Source organism: Acomys minous, assembly GCF_964271855.1.
Source record: "Acomys minous genome assembly, chromosome: 4".
Lineage (NCBI taxonomy): Eukaryota > Metazoa > Chordata > Mammalia > Rodentia > Muridae > Acomys > Acomys minous.
In genome coordinates this window covers 47,973,037-47,993,428 of record NC_140486.1, presented here as the reverse complement: position 1 = coordinate 47,993,428, position 20,392 = coordinate 47,973,037, and the positions used below count along the sequence as shown (strand labels likewise).

The 20,392-nt window shown below is 43.4% G+C and overlaps 1 protein-coding gene across 1 annotated transcript in view; it reads right to left on the bottom strand.

Moving 5' to 3' along the window:
* Positions 1-20,392, bottom strand: part of DIAPH1 (diaphanous related formin 1) — an 87,493-nt gene that overhangs the window by 4,387 nt on the left and 62,714 nt on the right. Inside the window, exons 18-26 of the mRNA XM_084780200.1 lie at positions 10,259-10,357; positions 8,445-8,539; positions 8,051-8,152; positions 7,551-7,790; positions 7,319-7,448; positions 6,377-6,501; positions 5,397-5,561; positions 5,157-5,292; positions 3,225-3,311 (exon numbers count right to left, since the gene is read on the bottom strand). Coding sequence (XP_084636326.1) covers positions 3,225-3,311; positions 5,157-5,292; positions 5,397-5,561; positions 6,377-6,501; positions 7,319-7,448; positions 7,551-7,790; positions 8,051-8,152; positions 8,445-8,539; positions 10,259-10,357 — 1,179 coding nt within the window. The remainder of the gene's footprint in view (positions 1-3,224; positions 3,312-5,156; positions 5,293-5,396; positions 5,562-6,376; positions 6,502-7,318; positions 7,449-7,550; positions 7,791-8,050; positions 8,153-8,444; positions 8,540-10,258; positions 10,358-20,392) is intronic.

The window sequence follows — 20,392 nt, the reverse complement described above, 5'->3', positions numbered from 1 at the left end:
CATCGTCTAACTCTAGTGAAGGAACTGGAGCAACTGCTGACTCTAGACTATGAACACCTGCCTCGGAGCAACACAGAAGTTAGCAGCTCCAGGGCAGCAAGTTGTAAGCTGCTGCTTTGGCTGCTTCCTCTAAGGTTCCCTGTTGTACCTAAGCCAGCAGAGTTTCAGGGCATCTGTGTTCACTGCATATGTTCTACAACCCAAAGGAACATGGCAGACAGAGAAAACAGCACAATTTCCCCTCTAACCCTTGAAAGCAGTAGGTACACTGGGGATGGGCAGGAAGTGATCCAAGATCAGTAATGAGAAAGCTCTTACTCCAACTGATGAAAAAAAGAACCAGAAACCCCAGCATCCCAGTCTCTGATCTATCGCCATAGTCACCGTTATGCTGAGCAGACCATCGGGAACTTGACTGCTTCCCTCTGTAAGACTGAGGACTTGGGGCAGCCGCAGAAGCAGGCCAGTGTGTGACAGTGTAGGACCTGGAACAATTACTGACTAGAAGAATGCACCCACAGCTTTGGGGTAGAGGCAGAGTCTGAGGAAATGGTTACAGCTAGAGTGCTACAAGGTGGGGTAAGCAAGATAAACACCTAAGTAAAGCCTAAGTAGTACTAGGATTGCAGCTCAATTAGAAAAAGTTTAATGGCTCAGGAAAAAAGAATCCCGAGACACAAGCTATGAACTACCACTAAAGAGGAAGTGTTCGTGTTAATAAGCTTCCTCAGGGAAGAGGAAACTAGGACAGATGGGACAGTCATTATCATCCTAAATAACTCACCCTTGTCTGAACCGATCCTAATTATACCTCTTGTCCTATTTTTACAAAATTGGGGAAGAGTAGTGACATGGGAACACTCTTTCCAGACAGACAAGGGGGTCATCTGAAAGCCTCCCTAGTACAGTTTCACCACTCCCAGAAATCTCGTTGTAATAGTTTCCTGGCCCAGAGAGAAGGCATCGTCATTTCCTGTCCAGTGCTACAGGCTTAATGGGAAGAGCCCTGGGCTGGATACACAGAAGTCTGGCTTTATCATTATGCTTGGACAAACCCTTAGGTGACTCTTAACTCGTCCTACCTAAGAGCAGGGTGGATACCAATCACTAGTAGGGCCTTTGGTTTTTTCAAGGCTCTAACACAGACCTTGACTAGCGTAAGTGGAGTTTATAAGGGAGACAGAAGAAGGAACACTCCGGAGATAGATGTCTGTCTGGACTTTCATTCTCTCGCATGTAACTGGCCTACATGTTATTCAGGGTTGGAGATAGAGTTGAGTCATTAAAACCACAAGCTGAGTCAATCACAGCTGGAAATAGCAGCTGTAATACAATCACATGGATTCTTCATCCTGACACTCAAGCCATTGTTCCTCCACACCCTGCAGACCACAGCAATTTAATGAACCAGCCCCGATAGGAACTCTCCTCTTCCAACTCCTCAATGGGTCTTTGTATATGGGTCCCTCCCTCATGTCTCCAGAGACTAGAAGACTTTAACATTCCTAGAGACCTAGGGAGAAAGCTAGCGGCCTCTGAGAATAGAAAGACTGTGAAGCAGACAAGACCCCGTCAGTGCTGCTGGGTCTTTGGCTCTCAGCATTTGGTCATGAGCAGCCGTTCTCAACCTGTGGGTCTTGACCCATTTGGGGGTCACATCCCAGAAACCCTGCATATCAGATTACAACTCAAAACAGTAGCAAAATTACAGTTATGAAGTAGAATTAAAAATAATTTTATGGTTGGGGGCCAACACAACATGAGACACTGGATTAAAGGGCAGTTGGGTCCAGGAGCCCTGGAGGGAGCTTATAACCCCTGGAGCCCCTGCACTTTGAGAACGGGGCTTTCAAAACTCCAGCCCCACCCCCACCTTTTGTTTTTGAAGAAAAGAGCCTAACTCCTTGGCAAGCCACTCTGATGCCTCACTTTCTGTCATGTCTGATGTGATACTACCTCGCTTTAGATGATGTGAAAGTATATCCAAGTCTAAAAAGCTCTCCAGAATAACTAGAAATATTTTAATGAGAGTCACCCAGACATTTGGTGAGCTTAGCAAAGCAGATCAGAAAGACAAGAGTACAAGCTGAAGATGACAAACTATGCAATTCTTGTTTTCCAATTTCTTTTAATCTCAGTATTTCCTAACACTCCCCTTCCCATTGCCTCTCTATGAATTCTCTACCGAAAAGGTAGTTCTGACAAAATCCTTTCCTCTCTACCAGCAAGTCCTGACTTTTCCCTAGGAAAGCAGTAGAGCCGGTGCATCCCCAGCAGAGGGAAGTCCCTGATGCCTGGCTGCCTGTACAGGAAGCATCTGGGTCTCTAGTACAATTCCTCAGGAAGAGGCTTAAAAGGGAATTCCCCACCAAAGTCTGAAGCAGCCTGGGCTTAGTTAAGAGGGTCAGGGAAGACAGTCCAGTGAGATGCATGGTACTTTTGCTGGGTAGGAAATAGTGTTGTGAGAACCAAAGGAGCCCCATTAGCTCTGCTTGCCAATGAAGGCCTAGCTGTAAAGCCAAATGCTCTGACTGGAGTTCTACGCCCTTCACACCCACTTCTCCTTCCTTTTAAGACCCTGTACTCTGAAACTGCCATGTAACCAGGGATGCTGTTGTTGTTATTGTTGTTGTTGTTGTTGTTGTTGAGGAAAGGACTTAGAGCATATCCAGAGGAGCTATTGGGAAGAAATTTTCCTGAGTATCTGAAGTATAGGAAGAAAGAGGCAGCCAGTTATTAAAAGAAAATGACAGCAACCACTCGGGCCAGGAAACTGAGTTTATAAGTGGGCTTGTCCAATCTGCACCTTTGGCTAGGGTCCTCCTTCCAGGGTGTGTCAGATACTATAGGTCCTAGAGACACCACTATATCCAGGTATCTTCTCTCTATAGCAGTTTCCAAGTGAGGCTCGTATCAAATGTGTCTACAGACTCTCTGCCAGCAAATGGGAACCAGGCTTTAGCTCTGTCACAGTGATGCTTCGGCTGTAGTTCTTAGTCTTTGATAGAAAGAAGCCATCACATCTAGGCCTCCAAAGGGTCCTAGTGAGGACTTCCTAATGTGGGAAGACGAGGCCTAGATAATCCATTCTTAGTACATGGAAATGGGGAGGTTTCTAAACTCTGGAACATCACTTTGTTCTTCGGCCCTCCACTAGCATAACCAAGAGCAGAGACCCTGAAACCCGCGCCCCCTCCCCAATTGGGTTCCATCTGTTTACTTACCCTGGCGAGGCCCTCTCTTCCGCCGGAATGCTGCCCCCGACTGCAGAGCTTCTAGAAGACTGTCCATCACACCTGTCTCATCTCCCTCTGTCATGAACAAAGACAGAGGTGTAACTTTTTCAACCAAACCAGCATAGCAAATAACAAGCTGTGCATGAAATGCATGGCCACTGTGCGGTTTTCTCTCCCTCACATTGGCTAAAGGATCATAACAGACAAGAATTGCTCAACCTGTCAAGCCTCAGACTCATGGTTACTTAACTTGTGTCAGCTTAAAGATCACATGAAGACTCACTGCCTATTAGTGCAAACCTAAGGTATTTATTTGTTGCAATGTCACCCTACCCACACTCATCAGGACCAGCACACAAACTAGTAGGACTGTCTAACTCCAAGACCTAGGTAAACAGAGACCACAGTTATAAACCAAAGGCAGCTGTGCCAGGCAAAGTGACCGGGGCTATATTCGCAGTACTTGGGAGGTGGAAACAGGAAGACGTGGAGTTCGAAGCTAGCCTGGGCTATGTAGGAAGAATTATGTATGTGTCGGGGTGGGGTGGGGGGTACAAAGCAACTATTGTAATTATTATTGATACCGGTGTCCCAGTTTTTCACACCAGTCTGCAACAATCACTGTAGGCTTAGGCTGCAGGGTTAAAGGAAGAAAGTCCACTGGTCATGACTGTATTTCATGTAACTAATGCTTCCCGTGGTTGCATTTTCCTGAAGAAAGCAAAGCATGTGAGAGCTGAAAGCAACCTGGCTGGAACGCAAAGAGTTAATGTAGAAGCCCAGTTCTAGCCAGGCTCAGTTTCCATGGCAACAGCTCAGGATAGTGAAATCTGAAACTGAAATCCCAAGGAGCTGGTTGGCTACGGAGTTAAAGACTAGGGATCATTGGAGCCTGCGCCACCTGCTGTCTGAGCATCACCAGCGCAGCTGACCTACATTCAATTCAATTGCTGGACACAGGCATTCAGAACAGGGTAAGGTCCACTGCGCCACCTGCTGGCTGGGTATAGCCCTTACCTCAAATGCCATCTGGACTCCACCTTGCTCCCATTACATCCTGTGCAATATTATAGAAGGGGTAAAGCCCTGGAGGCCCAGGGAGAACATGGGGAGGGAAATGATGAACGCCTGGCATGAATTTTAACAGTGTTATGGGAACAAAGCTGGTGGCGTAAATATAACTGAGGTAAGGGCAAGGTCTCAAGGTCTCTGGGAGCAAACCATGTTAGTCTTTATTGTTTGTGGTGAGCAAATTTTTAAGTCTTGACAGTCTCAGGAACCCCTCACTTTCACAGGCTCATGGTCCTTCAGATGAGCTCAGGGCCATGTGCAACATATGCTGCATTTACTGTATTTCTGCAGCCCAAAGGAGTAATGGGGGGGCAGGGAATCCTCGGCAGGAAAGAAGCAGAGACAGGAAACAGAGGGCCAGTAATTGAGACCATATGCTCCAACAAAGACATGGCTCTGCTGGAGAGTGGCCAGTTTTTCACCCCTTCTAGAAGTTGAATCCACTTAGGATCTCAGATGTGCATACAACATGCAGAGGTAACAGGAAAGCTGTATTGGTAAAGTAAGGAGAAAGGAGAGCCACTGCGAGACCGGACGGACGAGCTGGGAAAACATTTTGGGAATTCAAAATATTTAGCAGGAATGAGATCAGGTCAGGAACACTTTTTGACAGGCAGAAGTAAAGAGTTAAGTGTGGCAGCAATTCCCAAATCACAAGGGTAATGAGACATAATCCAAGAGCCAGCAAAGGAGAGGAAAAACAAAACATGTAACATCCAGCACCGGGATCTTGGAGGTAGAAGGTTGCCAAAAGCCATTTGCCAAGAGCCACGTGTAGCCCTGCGCTACCCTGTGTGGTGCTGGGTTCTGAACGGAGAAGCCTTCCAAAGCTCCCTTCACACTTCCCACCTGCATTCATGTCTATGAGCTGCTCTCGTTTCTGCTGCTTCTCCAGGCGCTCTTTTTCTGCCTTCTCCTTGGCTAATTTTGCTCTCCGCATCTTTTCTTCTGTTTCCCGGCGCTTCTGGTTCTCCTTGACTGCTTGCTGGAGCAGGGAGGGGAGACCAGATGGAGGATATGTGGAAAACATGTAAACCACTGCTAATCATTAGGAACCCCATGAAAAATTAGCAGTTCACCCTTGCTTACCAAAAACATATTCCTGAAGTTGTGCAGATCCATAAAGAATTCTTCCACAGACAACTTCTTAGGGTCGAAGATGAAGTAGTCACCTAGCTCCTTATATAGAGTCTCCATGTTGGAGTGCATCATCCGTAGCTTGTTATACTGTTCCTGTGCATCCTTCACAAAGCTGTGCAGCCAGGGAGTAAAGGAACAAGACCAAGAAGCAGACCCATGCTGGACAGTGGCGGCCACACCTTTAAACACAGCACCCAGGACGCAGAGGCAAATGTTCTCTGAGTTCAAGGCCAGCCTGGTCTACAGAGCGAGTTCCAGGGCAGCCAGAGCTACACAGAGAAACCCTGTCTTGAAAAACCAAACCAACCAAAAACAAAAAGCAGCAGACCCAGGTCAGAGAACCACTCAAAAGCACAGAATAGGCTGTGCAGGAGGATATGCCATATAGTACTGCTCATGACAGAACAGAAGCACTCTAAACATTTGGGAAAAGAGTGGCAAACCACAGCCATGGCTTACCTACTCTATTCCCTTCTACTGAGAAGTTGCATAGACTACTACAGAGACAAGGCTGGAAAGGGAAAAAAAGAACAAAAGAAAGAAAGGAAAGAAAAGAAAGAAAACAAAAAGAAACAAAGCTGAGGCATACACGGAAAAAGCAAAGCAATGCAGTTTTTGTGTCAAATAAACAACGAGGTGTAAATCTAAAAGTGGCAGTGGTTACCTCTGTGAAAGAGTGTGTCTGTGACAACAATGGGTCTTTTAATGAAAGTAGGTGCGTTTATAAAGGGAAAGGGACACAGAGTAGGCACTTGCGGACTTGCAGTTATCTACAAGGTTTATTTTCCTTTCTATAATAAGTATTAAAACAGTATATAGTGAAAGGGGAAAAAAACCCCTCAAAGGTAAAAACTGAACGCTGCCATCTATCCCATTCTCCTGGGAGAAGCTGTTCCCTTCCAGGGACCAAGTGCTCCAAGAAAGGATATAGTCATCTTCTCAACAAACTTGTCCTTTTCGTCTGTGGCAGCTGGGAAATTCTGAACATCGCGTTCTACATCAGCGATCTGTTTCTTCATCTGATCTAAGTTCTTCTGCAAGTTCTCAGCAGACACTATGGGAGGAGAGCAGCCGAGCTTAGCACCCAGCCTGAGACCTACTGGCTTAGGTTTAGGCACGCCCTGCTCCTCCAGCCCCGCACACTGCTCTCACTCAAACGCTGCTTTTGATCCTTGCAGTAAGAACATGAGTAGTTGCTAACTGCACCTCCAACCTTCACACACTGTACAATACTAACAGAAGCAAATGTCATTTAATTTAAGAAGAATCCATGGGAACCCTGAGATCTTGGGCTCATTTATATCAAGTTAACAGGGCTGTGAAGGGAGGAGACATAGGTAGGAACACAGAAGCAGGGTATTTAAATCTGGTGTTGTTTTGGGTAGTTCCAGATAGTGAGGCCCACTGCTGAGGAAAGCTGTGAGCCTACACTGTACATCTTTTCAGCATGCTCGTGAGGGAACGCGTGTGGTATTGGAAAGAAGGGGAAAAGCATTTCCCCTGGTACACAGGGAGCTCTCTCCAGGCTCATACGCCTCCGTGCACCTTAGGTACCTGAAGGCCTAACCTCTCCTTTAGTCTCGCTTAAACCGGTCGGAACAGAAACTAACTTCAAGCCCATGAGGTGTCTTGTTTCGTTCCCCATGCAGAGACTTTCAGAGCTCAGAACCATCTTCTTTTTTAGAAAAACTTTCAAAATACATGTATTTATTTGTGTGCGTGTGTAGGTCAGAGGACAACTTATGAGAGTTGGTTCTCTCTTTCTACTCTGTTGGTCCCTGGGACTGAAGGGTAGGAAGCAGGCATCTTTACCTACTGAGCCATCTTGCTGGCCCAGAACTACCTTCCAGCTCTGCTGTACACTGCCTTACCTCGGCTGGCTTTCTCTACGTGGGCAAGCTCGTCAGGAAACTTGAGGACATCAGGGTAGTCATTCTCACATAACTCAGCCAAGAAATGCAACAGAGTCATCTTCTGATCAGCAGACTTGGTGTCTCGAAGCTTGGCGGGGGAAACAGGAGAAACCATTAGTCCGAACTTGCCCCAAACCACCTTAGGCCAATACTGGACTCCCTCTGTCCTCCTGTTAGCCCTATGGCTCACCTTGCAGAGGAAGCTGATATTAAAGCCAAAAGCACCAGCGTTCCTGGAGCCAGCATTCATATAGTTCCCAACAAGCAGCGTGATCTCCAGGAGGCTAGAGAAGCTCTCGCTCTTACGTAGCTCCTCACACGCAGCAGTGACAGACACAATCTCAGGCTTGATATTCTCAACCTGCTCACTGAATTGTAGCTTGAAGAGGATGGCGTTGAGGCGAGGCCGAAGCCGAGGCACTGTGCCCATCTAGTGAGGAAGAAAAGAAATTCCATTGTGGAGCTAATGGACAGAGACGTCAAGAAAAGATAACAGGCTGCGCCTCCTCTGGGAGATGAGAGCTCCAGAGCAAGGGGGTGGGGGGGTGGGGGTGGGGGGAAGGCATGGAGAAATTGATTGACTAAAAGATTCAAAACAGGTAAGAGGCAAGAAGCAATCGACCAGGCTGGTCTCCAGAGGGGAGGGAACAGAGGGCTGGGAAAGAGCCGCCTGCTACAGGCCTTACTCACCACCACGCCAAACTGCTCTGACTCAGCCAGGTCGTCATACTCGTCCTTCAGTTCAGAAAGCATTTTTAACTGCTCTGGTTCTGGCATCTGTTTAATGAGGTTCTGGAAATCAGAGTAAATGCTGTGTATGTGGTGAAAGCCTGAGTGTAAGGCCCGTGTCTCTAAGTCCCACACTCTGCCCAGTGATGATGAAGGAAGCATGGGGCTGGGGCAGCCTGTGAGGTGGGGGGGCTCCTGAGTCTTTTTGAGGTAATCAGCAGGGACACAGCAGCTTCCTCAGCCTGCATTTTAAGTCAAAATTGCTTGAAGAAGCCTCTGCTCACAAAGCTAGGAGGTGAGGCTGGTAGACAGCTGCACACAGGAGCCAGCTCTGGCGGAACCTCCTCGCGCTTACCTGGATCATTGACTCAGTGAGAACAGCCTCATTCACCTCCAGAATGACGTTCTTAATCTCTTGATAGGGCATGCGGAAGGAACCCAAGAAGATTGCTGCCAGAGAACGAGATACAAGGACTGGTTCTTCTCACCGCCCTCCCTATTCCGAGTACCCAGAAAGGCCACCCCGCCTAAGGAGCTGAAATCCATCTGAGTGCAGTGCTGGAGCTTCTGCTGTCACCCGTTGCCACACACAAGCCACACCAAGTCACACAGCAACTCCACTGCTCAGCACATTCAACAAAATCATGACTTGGCTCACAGGAATCTTAGAACACTCACCTGGCTCAGACCCCCTCTCCCACAAAGATGCCATTGCCTTGACCTGTTCACTTCCCCGCATCTCCCTCCTCCCCCACTCCCCGGCGTTGAGGACCAATCCCAGGGCTCTGTGTTTGCTGGACAAGAACTCTACCACTGAGTTAAATCTCCAACCAGACCTGCTCATTCTTTTTGTTTTGTTTTGTTTTGTTTCTGAGACAACGTTTCTCTGTGTAGCCTTGGCTGTCCTGGGCTCGCTTTGTAGATCAGGCTGGCCTCGAACTCATAGACCCACCTGCCTCTGCCTCCTGAGTGCTGGGATTAAAGGCACGCACCACCACCGCCCGGCGGCCTGCTCATTCTTAAAATGGCCAAGTTCCCCTCCTAAGAAATAGACTCTGCCTTTCCAATTTCCCTGTGTCCTCATATGATTCTTCAATATTATCAACAGTACTCTACTGGGGCTGGAGAGATGGCTCAGTGGTTAGGAGCACTGGCTGCTCTTGTAGAAGGCCTAGTTTAGTTCCCAGCATCCATGTGGCAGCTCAAAAGAAACTGTCACACCAGTTCCTGCAGATCCAGCATCCTCTTTAGGCCTCCTCTGGCTCTACATGCATGCAGGCAACACATATAAAATCAAATCTGCTATAAAAGCAGCTCGCTCTTACTCATCTCTGCCCATCCACGCTGGCTTCTCTATCTGGCTCTATGTTCTCTAGACCAGGTTGGCCTCCAAGCCAGAGATCTGCCTCCTGAGTGCTGAGATTAAAGATGTGTGTCACCATGACCAGCTCTTAAGGTGACCCTAGCATTCTTCTTCAGCGTATGTAGTCAAGTCTATCTTAAAAACCTTTGACCCAATGTTCCCTTCTATTACCAACATCTGTTTCCTTTCCTTTACGCCATTCTGTAAACACAGTAATCTATTTTTTTCACTGTTAGAACTTTCCTCTGCTTTATCCTCACAAAGCCAATGAAAAGACAGCAATGAGCGAGCGCACTCTATAAAGGCCTTACCTGGCACCTGGCTAAAGTCTCATGGCCACTCTGTTCTGGGTGAACTTTCCTTGTCCAGCATATCAGTTCCCACCTTTTAGAATGACCCTGCAATAGACTTCCTATTGATACAGGAGATGTGAACTTTGAAAGAGGTTTACCAGGCACAGTGGTGCCCACCATAACCCCAGCACTCAGAGGCTCCAGCATGAGGACTGCCAGTTCAAGGAGAGCCAAGCTACACAGCAAAGTCACATCGCACCCCTCCCCAGCACTCAGTAAGATAAGATACAGAAGCAAACTCTGAGACTCCTCTTAGCTCTATAACTAGATACATTGCCAAAATCTTCACCCGCTTCCTTCACATAAAGCTGGGTAATTGTCAACCCTGCTGTGCTACTGAAGGACTCGCAAGGCCTGGCATAGAGCAGGAATTCAACAAGACGAGTTTCACACAAAGGGACCTTAGACCAGAGAAATAAATTCTTACACGCTGGGATCACAAGAATTACTCACAGAGATTCTGGGCTGTCTTTGAATCCAAGACTTTTAGTTCTTTTACTTTTTTCTTTTGCACAGATTTCTTTTCTTCTCCGCCTTCTTGATCCTTCTTGGCTAGTGAGGGAAATTAGAAAAAGACAATTAAGGATGAGCCACTTTTGCACATTACTGAATTACAACTGTCCTGGCAGGATGGCTGTTCCTTCCTCTCTTCATCTAGCTGGATCTCCACTGTATTCCTTCAGGGCTAATTTCATTAGCCTCTTTTGTAACTAGATGCCCCCACAAAAATATCTCCTCTTCATTTCTTTAATAGTCAGTAATGCTTTCCTCCTTAAATAGAAACTACCTACAGAAAGCAGCCAACTCTCTGTGAAGAACCAAAGAGCAAATATTTTAGATATTGTAAACCATATGGTCTGTTATAATTTTTAAAAATTATTTTATGTGTACCAGTGTTTGGCCTACATGTCTGTCTGTGCACTATGTGTGTGTACTGCCCCTGGAGGCTAGAAAAAGGAGCTGGAGTTACAGACAGCTGTGAGCTGCCATTTGGGAACTGGGAATCCAAGCCAGGTCCTCTGGAAGAGCAGCCAGGGCTCTTACCTGGTGACTCATCTCTCCGACCACCTACCTGGCTGAACTGTTCAATTGCACTACTGTACCATGAATATAGCTGTACACCAGTACAAAAATGGTATAGCTGTGTTCCAATAAAACTTTATTCAAAGCTGGGCGGTGGTGGCGCATGCCTTTAATCCCAGCACTGGGGAGTTCGAGGCCAGCCTGGTCTACAAAGTGAGTCCAGGACAGCCAAGGCTACACAGAGAAACCTTGTCTTGAAAAAACAAAACAAAACAAAAAACTTCATTCAAAAATTTCCGTGATACAGCTTACTAGCGCTATGCTTAAAGTCTCCTACAGTTACCTTTTTTTGTCTACTAAGAACCTTCATTATATTTCAAAGTCCACCTTGAACATGACTCTCCTATAAAAATGTTTCTAATTTCTCCAACTCCTACGATCTCTTTATTGCTGCTGAATTTGAACAAAGAGGCATAATAAACTCCTTTCCTCCCACACTCCTCTTTACTACTCAAAGAATATACTCACCCCTTTCCACTAAGTCTTCCCTAATAAATGTATCCACGCTCTGTTTTAATAAACCAACTTTTACTCTATTTGTGATCTGTACCTTATGCAATAATTCTTCAATGTTTCTTGACATTTATATGTATCATGCTATTTTTTTAAAGCCTGTGTTCCTTTAAGTATGGTGAATTTTTTCATCTCATTTCAAAAATCTCATCTCGATTTTGATCTTCAAGGATATAGGCAAAATATTGAATTAACATTTCCTCAACAGCTAACTACAGCAAAATTAATAAAAATGACCAGCACTAGTTGCTGAGGAGGGCTGAGCAGTGCATAGAAAAGGAAAAAAGGACCATACTGGGCAGACATAACTGCCAGGTGCTGTCATATACTGTAGGACACAGAGACTGTACTGGGTTGACACAACTGTATAGTGTAAAGTGTTATCAGTTTTTAGCCATAAAGAAATACCTCTGAAAGCCAAGAAAACTAGCAAAATCAACTGCTTCTGAGTAGAGGGGGAGAATACTTTCAAATATAACCCCCCTTTTAAAATTGTTTTTGAGACAAGATTTCACTAACTAGTAGCTCTGGCTGGCCCAGAGCTCTTACTCTGTAGATTAGACTGGCCTCAAACTTTAAACAATCCTCCTGCCTCTGTCTTCCAAGTAGTGTGATTACAGGCATTACTACAACATAAGTCATTTTATATCATCATCTGATAGACCACTATGGAATATTATATATGGTAGAAATAATAACATCAAAACAATGACCAAGTCATATGGCAAAAGGCACACAAAACTATTAAAAACCCACCCCGGGCTGGGTAACTAGGTTAGTAGTAGAGAGCAGTGCCCAGTGCTCAGGGAAAATGTCAGTCATGCTTTGGCCTAAGAGTTCCAATTTAAGAAGTGACAGTGTTAACTACATGAAGATCCATTACTTCAATAGCAGCTTACTGAGAACTTAACCTGTGAGGGCAAAGGATGTAAAACATTAATAAAATAGAGACAAGGATATGTCTTCATTCTAATAAAGAGAAACAGATGAAGCCTGCCAATAGATGAGACACGATGTTAGATGACAGCAAGGATTGTGAAGAGAAGACACTTGAGCAGGGAGGAGAACCAGAGGTTTGGCAGGAGACTGATGAAAACCTTGGGTGAGTGGCTGGGGACTGGCTTACTGAAAAGATGACGCTCCCTACCACTGCGTGGAATGAGCCCACGGCAGCTAATCTTGGTTGTCAACTTGACTACTTCTGAAACCAACAAAAGCCTGGGAGGGGTTTTCTTTTCTTCTTCTTGGTGGTGGTGGTGGTGGGGTGCTGTTGTTTTTTGAGATAGCTCTGGTTTTCTTGGAAGTCACTCTGTAGACCAGGCTGGCCTCCAACTCAGAGACTCAGAGACTCACTTGTCTCTGCTTCCCAAGTACTGGGATCAAAGGCACGTACCACCATGCCATGTAAAAAAAGCAATCTTGTTTGTTTTTCAAGACAGGTTTCTCTGTGTAGCCTAGGCTGTCCTGGACTCTCTCTGTAGACCAGGCTGGCCTCAACTCACAGAGATCCACCTGCCTCTGCCTCCCAAGTGCTGGGATTAAAGGTACGCATCCCCATGCATGGCTTTTATTTCCGATCTTTTATGTGTAGGGATCTCTGTAATTTGATACATGTGCTATGTAAGTGCTACAGTCAACAAAATATAGTATAAAGCTAAAATAGTGATTCTGTGGAAACATGTTAAGTGACTAAAGAAATGTAAGAAATTTCAGAAATACATAAGATATATTTGGAGTACTACAACAAACTCAGATCAATTAAAAAAGGTTGCTTGAATTCAGAGACTGGTTAATTTTTGCTTAAAGTACTAGATGGTGTGTTGGCTAGTTTTATGTTGACTTGGCAGAAGCTAGAAGCTAGAGTCATTTGGGAAAAGGAAACCTCAGCTCCACCAGCTTGGTCAAGCCTGTGGTGACTTTTCTTGACCGATGACTGGTGTGGGAAGCACAGCTCACTGTGGGCAGTGCCACCCTTGGGCTGCTGGTTCTGAGTGCTGTAAGAAAGCAGGCTAAGCAAGCCACGAGGAGCAGTGTTCCTTCTTGGCTTCTGCTCCAGTTGCCGCTGCTAGGTTCCTGCCCTGGCTTCACTTCACTGACGGACTTAGAGGCTGGAAGGTAAAATAAGCCCTTTGCTCCCCAAGTTGTTTTTGGTCATGTTGCTTCTTCATATCAGTGAAAATTCTAACTAAGCAGATGATGAATAATTTAGGTTATCACATCTACTCAGTTCTAGTGGTAAAATACAAAAGTAACCACCCACAATGACAACTTGAATAAATAGATGGCTGGGATCCAATAACACTTCATTAGTAAGACAGGCTGGCTACATTTGCTGATCCTGACCTAATCCCACAGTGCTGGAACAATGGATCTCCCACTTCAACAATTAAAGAAAAGGAGGCTGTGTATTTGAGATCAAGGCGGGTACATGGGAGAGCTCAAAGAAAAGGGAAGTGGTGTAATTATATTATAATCTCAAAAAATAGATTATTAAAAAATATTTCCAATAATAACAAGAAATTAAGATGCTAGGAGACAGCCTCAGGCTGGTGAGATGCTCTGCAGGTAAAGGCACTTGCCCCCTACATGGAACCCATAGAATGGAAGGAGAAAACCAAGTCTCACAAGCTGATCTCTAGTCTCCACATGTGCACCATAGTACACGCATACTCCTCCACCATGTATGATCAAGTTTAAAACAAAAGATAGTATAGCTTGGTCCCATGACATTAGAAATATGTCAATAAAATGAAATGACATAGCCAAAGGAAAATTATCTAAAAATGCTGGTATAATGCATGTTATAGTTGCTAAGTGGTGGTGAATTGTTTGGGGAAGCACACTAAATACTAGATAGAGCACTTCTTCAAGACAAATCTGATGGCTCTGTGAAGAAGGAGCGACCTACTTTCTGCCCAAAGTAAGGGGTGCCCATGGCTTTCCTCATTAAACTAGGAATTCAAAAGGATTAATCTTGAGTGCAAATGTGCTTTGACTTCCCTTCATGATGGACTGACTGTAAACTGTGAAATGAAATAAGCCCTTTCTCCTCGTGTTGGTTTTGGTCAGTGTTTTATTTTGGCAACAGAAAAGTAACTGGAGAAGAAGCTGGTCCCAGAAAGTGGGACTACTGTGATGGGCTCTGGCATGCTGTTGTAAGGAGGACTGGCTGTGGAAGGATTTTAGAGCTAAGGGCTAGAAAACCCATTGAGTAATGAGAGAACGGCAGATTATGAAGACCTGACTTGTGCTGTTTTGAGGAAGTTGGGAAGTCCCTTCAAACCCTGCGGGGCCACTCCCATCCCTATTTTATATTAAGGATTGTGGTTTCTGGTTAGCTGGGGCTGAAGAATCAACAACGATTAATTTAAAAAGCCAGCACCATTAAAGTAAAGCCTTTGCTTTAATGGGACAATTGGTGCTGGTTAGCCAGGGCTGGAAAATCATCTGTTACTAAGAAGAGACCAGAATCACTGAGGTGAAATCCAGGAAGTATTTCCTCAAGGTCAGCACGCAGAAGCTGTGGGCCAGAGGTGGCCCATGCTGCACTCAAACTAGCAGCTGAGCTTGGTGCTGTGTAAGAGTCTCCTAAATGGTACTGCTCATGGTATTCAGTATAGCAATGCAAAGCAAACGAGTACAAATGACATCTCAAAAAGTGGTGAAAATTACCATCTTTATTAGAAAACTGTAGTAAGTCAAATATACATGCAGTCTTGGCTATCCACTAGAAGGATAGCAAAAGCTAAGAGAAATCAAAAATAGTAATTAAAATTTAAAATAATACTTAACAAGGAAGGAATGGAAAAGAGGACATGAAACAGGAAAATCAAACAGAAAATAAACAGTGATACAGAACAGACCAACTCCAAAGAATTAAATTCATTTCTAGAAAAAGATGAGTATTTGCCAAACATACTAGGTATGTACTTCTTACATGAGATACATGTTAAAGACAGAAATATATACTGAGGGTAAAACAGTGGCAGAAGATATGCCTATTGTAAGAAATACTAGCCAAAAAAAGCTGCAGCAGGTAGAATACTATCAGACGGAAATGTCTTCTCTAATAACTGTGAACAGATTCATCCTACAGGACAAGTCCATAAGAAAGACAGAATAAGTTTAAAATAATTCATTAAACAATTTAGTTTAAAATATAAAAAGGAACTGTTTACTGCTCTAAGAGGTGATAGGACCTCGAGGGAAAAAAAAGAGTCTAAAAATGAGACAGACTAAAGTCTCATGCAATGGCCAGCTTTATTCAGAGCACAGGGAATTTATACTCTGAGGGTTAAGAAGAATCATGTAAGTAAAGTCCTTATGAGTTCAGGCTGTATAAACCTCAAGGACAAGCCACACATTACAGTAGCATAGTTTTCCATAGAGGCATATAGTGACAGCAGCAAGCAGTAATGAATTATCTGAAGCAAGCTCATACTTATCCACTACACCTAAGAGGAGCAGGAAAACACATTACAAGAACAAGTCTGTGTTTTAAGAAATTGAGGTCTCAACTCTCTTGTCTTGTTTCCTTGGAGTTTTCTCAGACTCAGAATTCTCATATGACTCCATTTTTGAACTGTGTTCCAACAGAAACAACCAGATGAATAAAAGATGGTAGAAGAATTAACATCCATTGTATAGTATCTACCAAATCAAGCAACCGTTTGAAAATGCTGGCACATGACTGCAATTTGAGCACTCCAAAGACTAAGGCAAAAAAAGACTATGAGACCAAGGTCAGCCTGGGTTTTAAAACCAACAGTCTTAGGTAGGGTTACTATTGCTCTGATAAACACAATGACCAAAAACAACATGGGGAGGAAAAGCTTTATTTTACTCACAGTTCCATATACAGTTCATCTTTCATCATCAAAAGCAGTGAGGGCAGGAACTTACACAGGACAAGAACTGGGAGGCAGGAGCTGAGGCAGAGGCTATGGAGGGGTGCTGCTTACTTACTGGCTTGCTCCTCCTGCTTTCTTATAGAAGCCAAGACCATAAGCCCGATAAGCAAGACTGTAGAAGAAATTAGGGAAACAACACCCTTCACAATAGCCACAAATAATATAAAATATATTGGTGTAATTCTAACCAAGCAAGTGAAAGACATGTATCATAAGAACTTCAAGTCTTTGAAGAAAGAAATTGAAGATATCAGAAGATGGAAAGATTTCCAATGCTCACGGATCGGTAGGATTAACATAGCAAAAATGGCCATCTTACCAAAAACAATCTACAGATTCAACGTAATTCCCATCAAAATGCAAACACAGTTCCTTTACAGACCTTGAAAGAACAAGTCTCAGCTTCAGATGAAAAATCAAAAAAACCAACCAACCAGTACAGCCAGAACAATCCTATACAATAAAAGAACTTCTGGAGGCATCACTAAACCTGATTTCAAGCTGTAACACAGAGAAAAAAAATCACATAAAATTGCCACAAGAACAGGCAAGTTATCAATGGAATCAAATCAAAGACCCAGAAGTAAACCCACATACCTACAGACACATGATTTTTTTTTTTTACAAAGAAACCAAGACTATACATGGAACAAATAAAGCATATTTAACAAACAGTCCTGGTCTAACTGGATGTCTCCATGTAGAAGAATGCAAAGAGATCCATCCATTTCTATCACCCTGCACAAAACTGAAATCCAAGTGGCTCAAAGACCACAACATAAAACCAGAAACACTAAATCTAACAGAAGAGAAAACGGGGAGTAGCACTGAACACACTGGTACAAGGAGACAACTTCCTGAACAGAACACCAACAGCTCAAGCACTAAGATGAACAATTAATATGAGACCTTATGAAACTGAAAACCATCTCTAAGGCAAAGGACACCATCAAAAGGACAAAATGGCAGCCCACAGAATGGCAAAAGATCTTCAACAACCTTTCACCCGACAGATGGCTGATACCCAAAATATATATAAAGAACTCAAGAAATTAGACAGCAACAAACCAAACAACCTAATTAAAATATGGGGTACAGAGCTAAACAGAATTCTCAGAGGAATCTTTAAATGGCTGAGAAGCACTTAAAGAATACATGTAATAAGCCTGATCTACATGATATAAAAATACATAAAAATACATTTTGTTTATATAGCATATAGCACAAAATTTACCATATACGAGGTGAGTATCAAAGGATAGCAATCACAGGCAGTATGCTGCCTGACCACAGAAGGATTGAGCTAGAAACCAGTTAAAAGGCAACTAGAAAACTTCCAACTATTTGAAAACTGAACAAAAATGAAATAATTCTGGAGCCAGGCAGGATATCAAATCAGACACTAGAAAATATTTTAAATGGGATGAAATCAACACTTGCTATGGAACTATGAAACACATGGAAAACAAAAACACAATAGTAGATGTTTCAAATAAGTATGTTAAACAGAAAACAGAGAACATGTAATTAGGATTAACTGTATTGATGGGCAGTGGTAGCGTACACCTTTAATACCAGTACTTGCAAGGCAGAGGCAGGGGGAATCTTGAGTTTGAGGCTAGTCTGGTCTAAGGCTACGCAGAAAAGCACTTGGCATGTATTGTGAGGACTCAGTTGGATTCCTAGAACCCATATAAAGCCAGACTTGGTTATCAAGAGTCTGTAATCCCAGTTCTCCACAGCAATCTGGGAGATTGGGACAGGAGAATCCTTGGAAGTTTGCAGGCCAGCCAAACTGGCATAAACACTACTGAACAGTAAGAGATCCTGGCTCCAACAAGGTAGAAGGTAAGAGCCAACGCCCAACACCCAAGGCTGTCCTATGAGATGCTAAGGCATTCAAACACGTGCTCATGTTCTCCCTCTCTCTCTCTCCCTCTGGGGGGGGGGAGGTTAAAAGAAAAGAAGATCACCTAGGTTAAACACACAGGCTAATCAAAGGGATGATAAAGTATAGTTATAACAGGCAGTTTCTAACTAAAAAAAGTTGCACATCCCCCATTTAGAAACCCTCTACCCGAACCATAAAAATATTGTCTTCCTCACATCTAATGCTGACCTCTCCAAACCTGCCTAAGGGGAACACAGCCCATGTATACAAATAAAAAATCTTGCTTTAATTAATTTGCCCATGATGATTTGGGTTGATGGTCTTTCTCCTCCCATCATTGGGATTAACATTAGCCCTTAGTCAGAGAGAACAGATTGATGGAAAAGCCAAGGAAATGTTGCTCTCTGAAGACCCCAGACACAGCCCTGCCAACACCTTGACTTTGGGATTGAAAGATAATTATATTTCTTGGGGACTTTTAAAATATAAAAAAGTTTATATTGTTTGAATTCACTAAATTTGTAGTTATTTTTTTCTAGCCAGCAACAGGAAACAACTGTATTCTATATACATGGAAAATAAGCACTCATAAATAACCTATTGAAAAGAAACACAAATGGAAATCAGAAAACTTTCAGGACCAAATATTTACAGAACTGCTTCCTGCTATGAGCTGAATTTGTTCTCCTAAAATTAGTATAAGGAAGCTCTAAACCCCAACCCTCAGCGTGTGACTGCATTTGTAAATTTAAATTGGCTGTTCAGATGGTCTCTAATTCAACCTGTCTCATGCCCTCACACACACATACACACACACACAAATATCTGGACACACGGAAACATACCAGAAATGTGCACACAGAAGAAAAGAAAAATCAAATAAGAATTATGGCCACCTGCAAACCAAGGAGAAAAGCCTCAGGGTCAATTAAATCAGAGATATTAACTTCTGCTGTTTAAGGCAACTGATGCCGCTTCTCTGCTATTGCAGCCCTGGCAAATAAGACATGCTATACTATAACTGAATGGATACACCTAGAAAATAGTTTAAACAGAAATTTATGGTCTCAAATGCACACATGGGAGGAGGACCTTAAAGCTCAGGGTGAGGCACCTGAGGCTGGGAGGCGGCTCAGTCTTTACAGTATGAACTGCTCCTACAGAGGACCAGGGTACTGGGGCAGCTTACAACCACCTGAAACTCAGTTCCAGGGATTCAACTCTCATCCACACTCACATAAATCAAAAAGAAATCTTAAAAAAAGAAATCAGAATGAGATTAGTAAAGTAAACCTAAGGGAAAAATTAAGTGTATGAATTCTATTGAAGTGATTAACAAAGTCAAAAAGTACATTTCTTTTTTCTTTTCCAAATAAAAGACCAATAAAACCAACAATCTCTGGTGAAACTCATCAGTATTTAACAATGAGGGGTACTGCAGATAAACTAGGTACAAGTCACCATCATCTGAAATGAGTGGCTTGGTGGCAGAGCTTTTGCCTAGCATGTGCAAGGGGTTAGTCCCCCAGTACTGAAAACCCAGGACTGAACTAAGTATGCCTCAAGTACTACAATAAAATTCAATCATTCATATATATATATATATATATGATGTTGATCAAACAGACAACTTTCTAGAAAAGTGTAATTTAACAAAACTTACTGAAAAAAATTAGAATGAAGCTATAATCATGAAATAAAGATTAACTTTTTCTTAGTTGGGGCTAAAGAGATAAAATTGCTGGCTGCTTTTCTAGACCTTGATTCCATTCCTAGTGCCCATTAAGCAGCTCACAACTCAGGGTAACTCCAGTTCCAGGGGATCAGCCATCACTTCCAGCAATCCTGGGCACTGCACACACATTGTGCAGGGACATACACACAAGCTAAACACGCATACACACATCAAAGAATTCTTAATTGACCAGGTGACTTTACCAGCTAATTATACTTCAAATATTTAAATAAATAAATAATGAATGCCTCCAACTTCATACAAAAGTTCTACAAATTGAAAAGAAATCCAATTCATTTTACAAATCGAACAAAATCCTTAATACTCAAATATGGAAATATTAATAAAATACATTCCTAAACAAAGCACAGCAAACCCAGTTCAGCCACATAAAATGAAAAACATAATCAAGCATGCCCTAGTTTTATTTTAAGGATTTCAGACTCTTTAGGAAT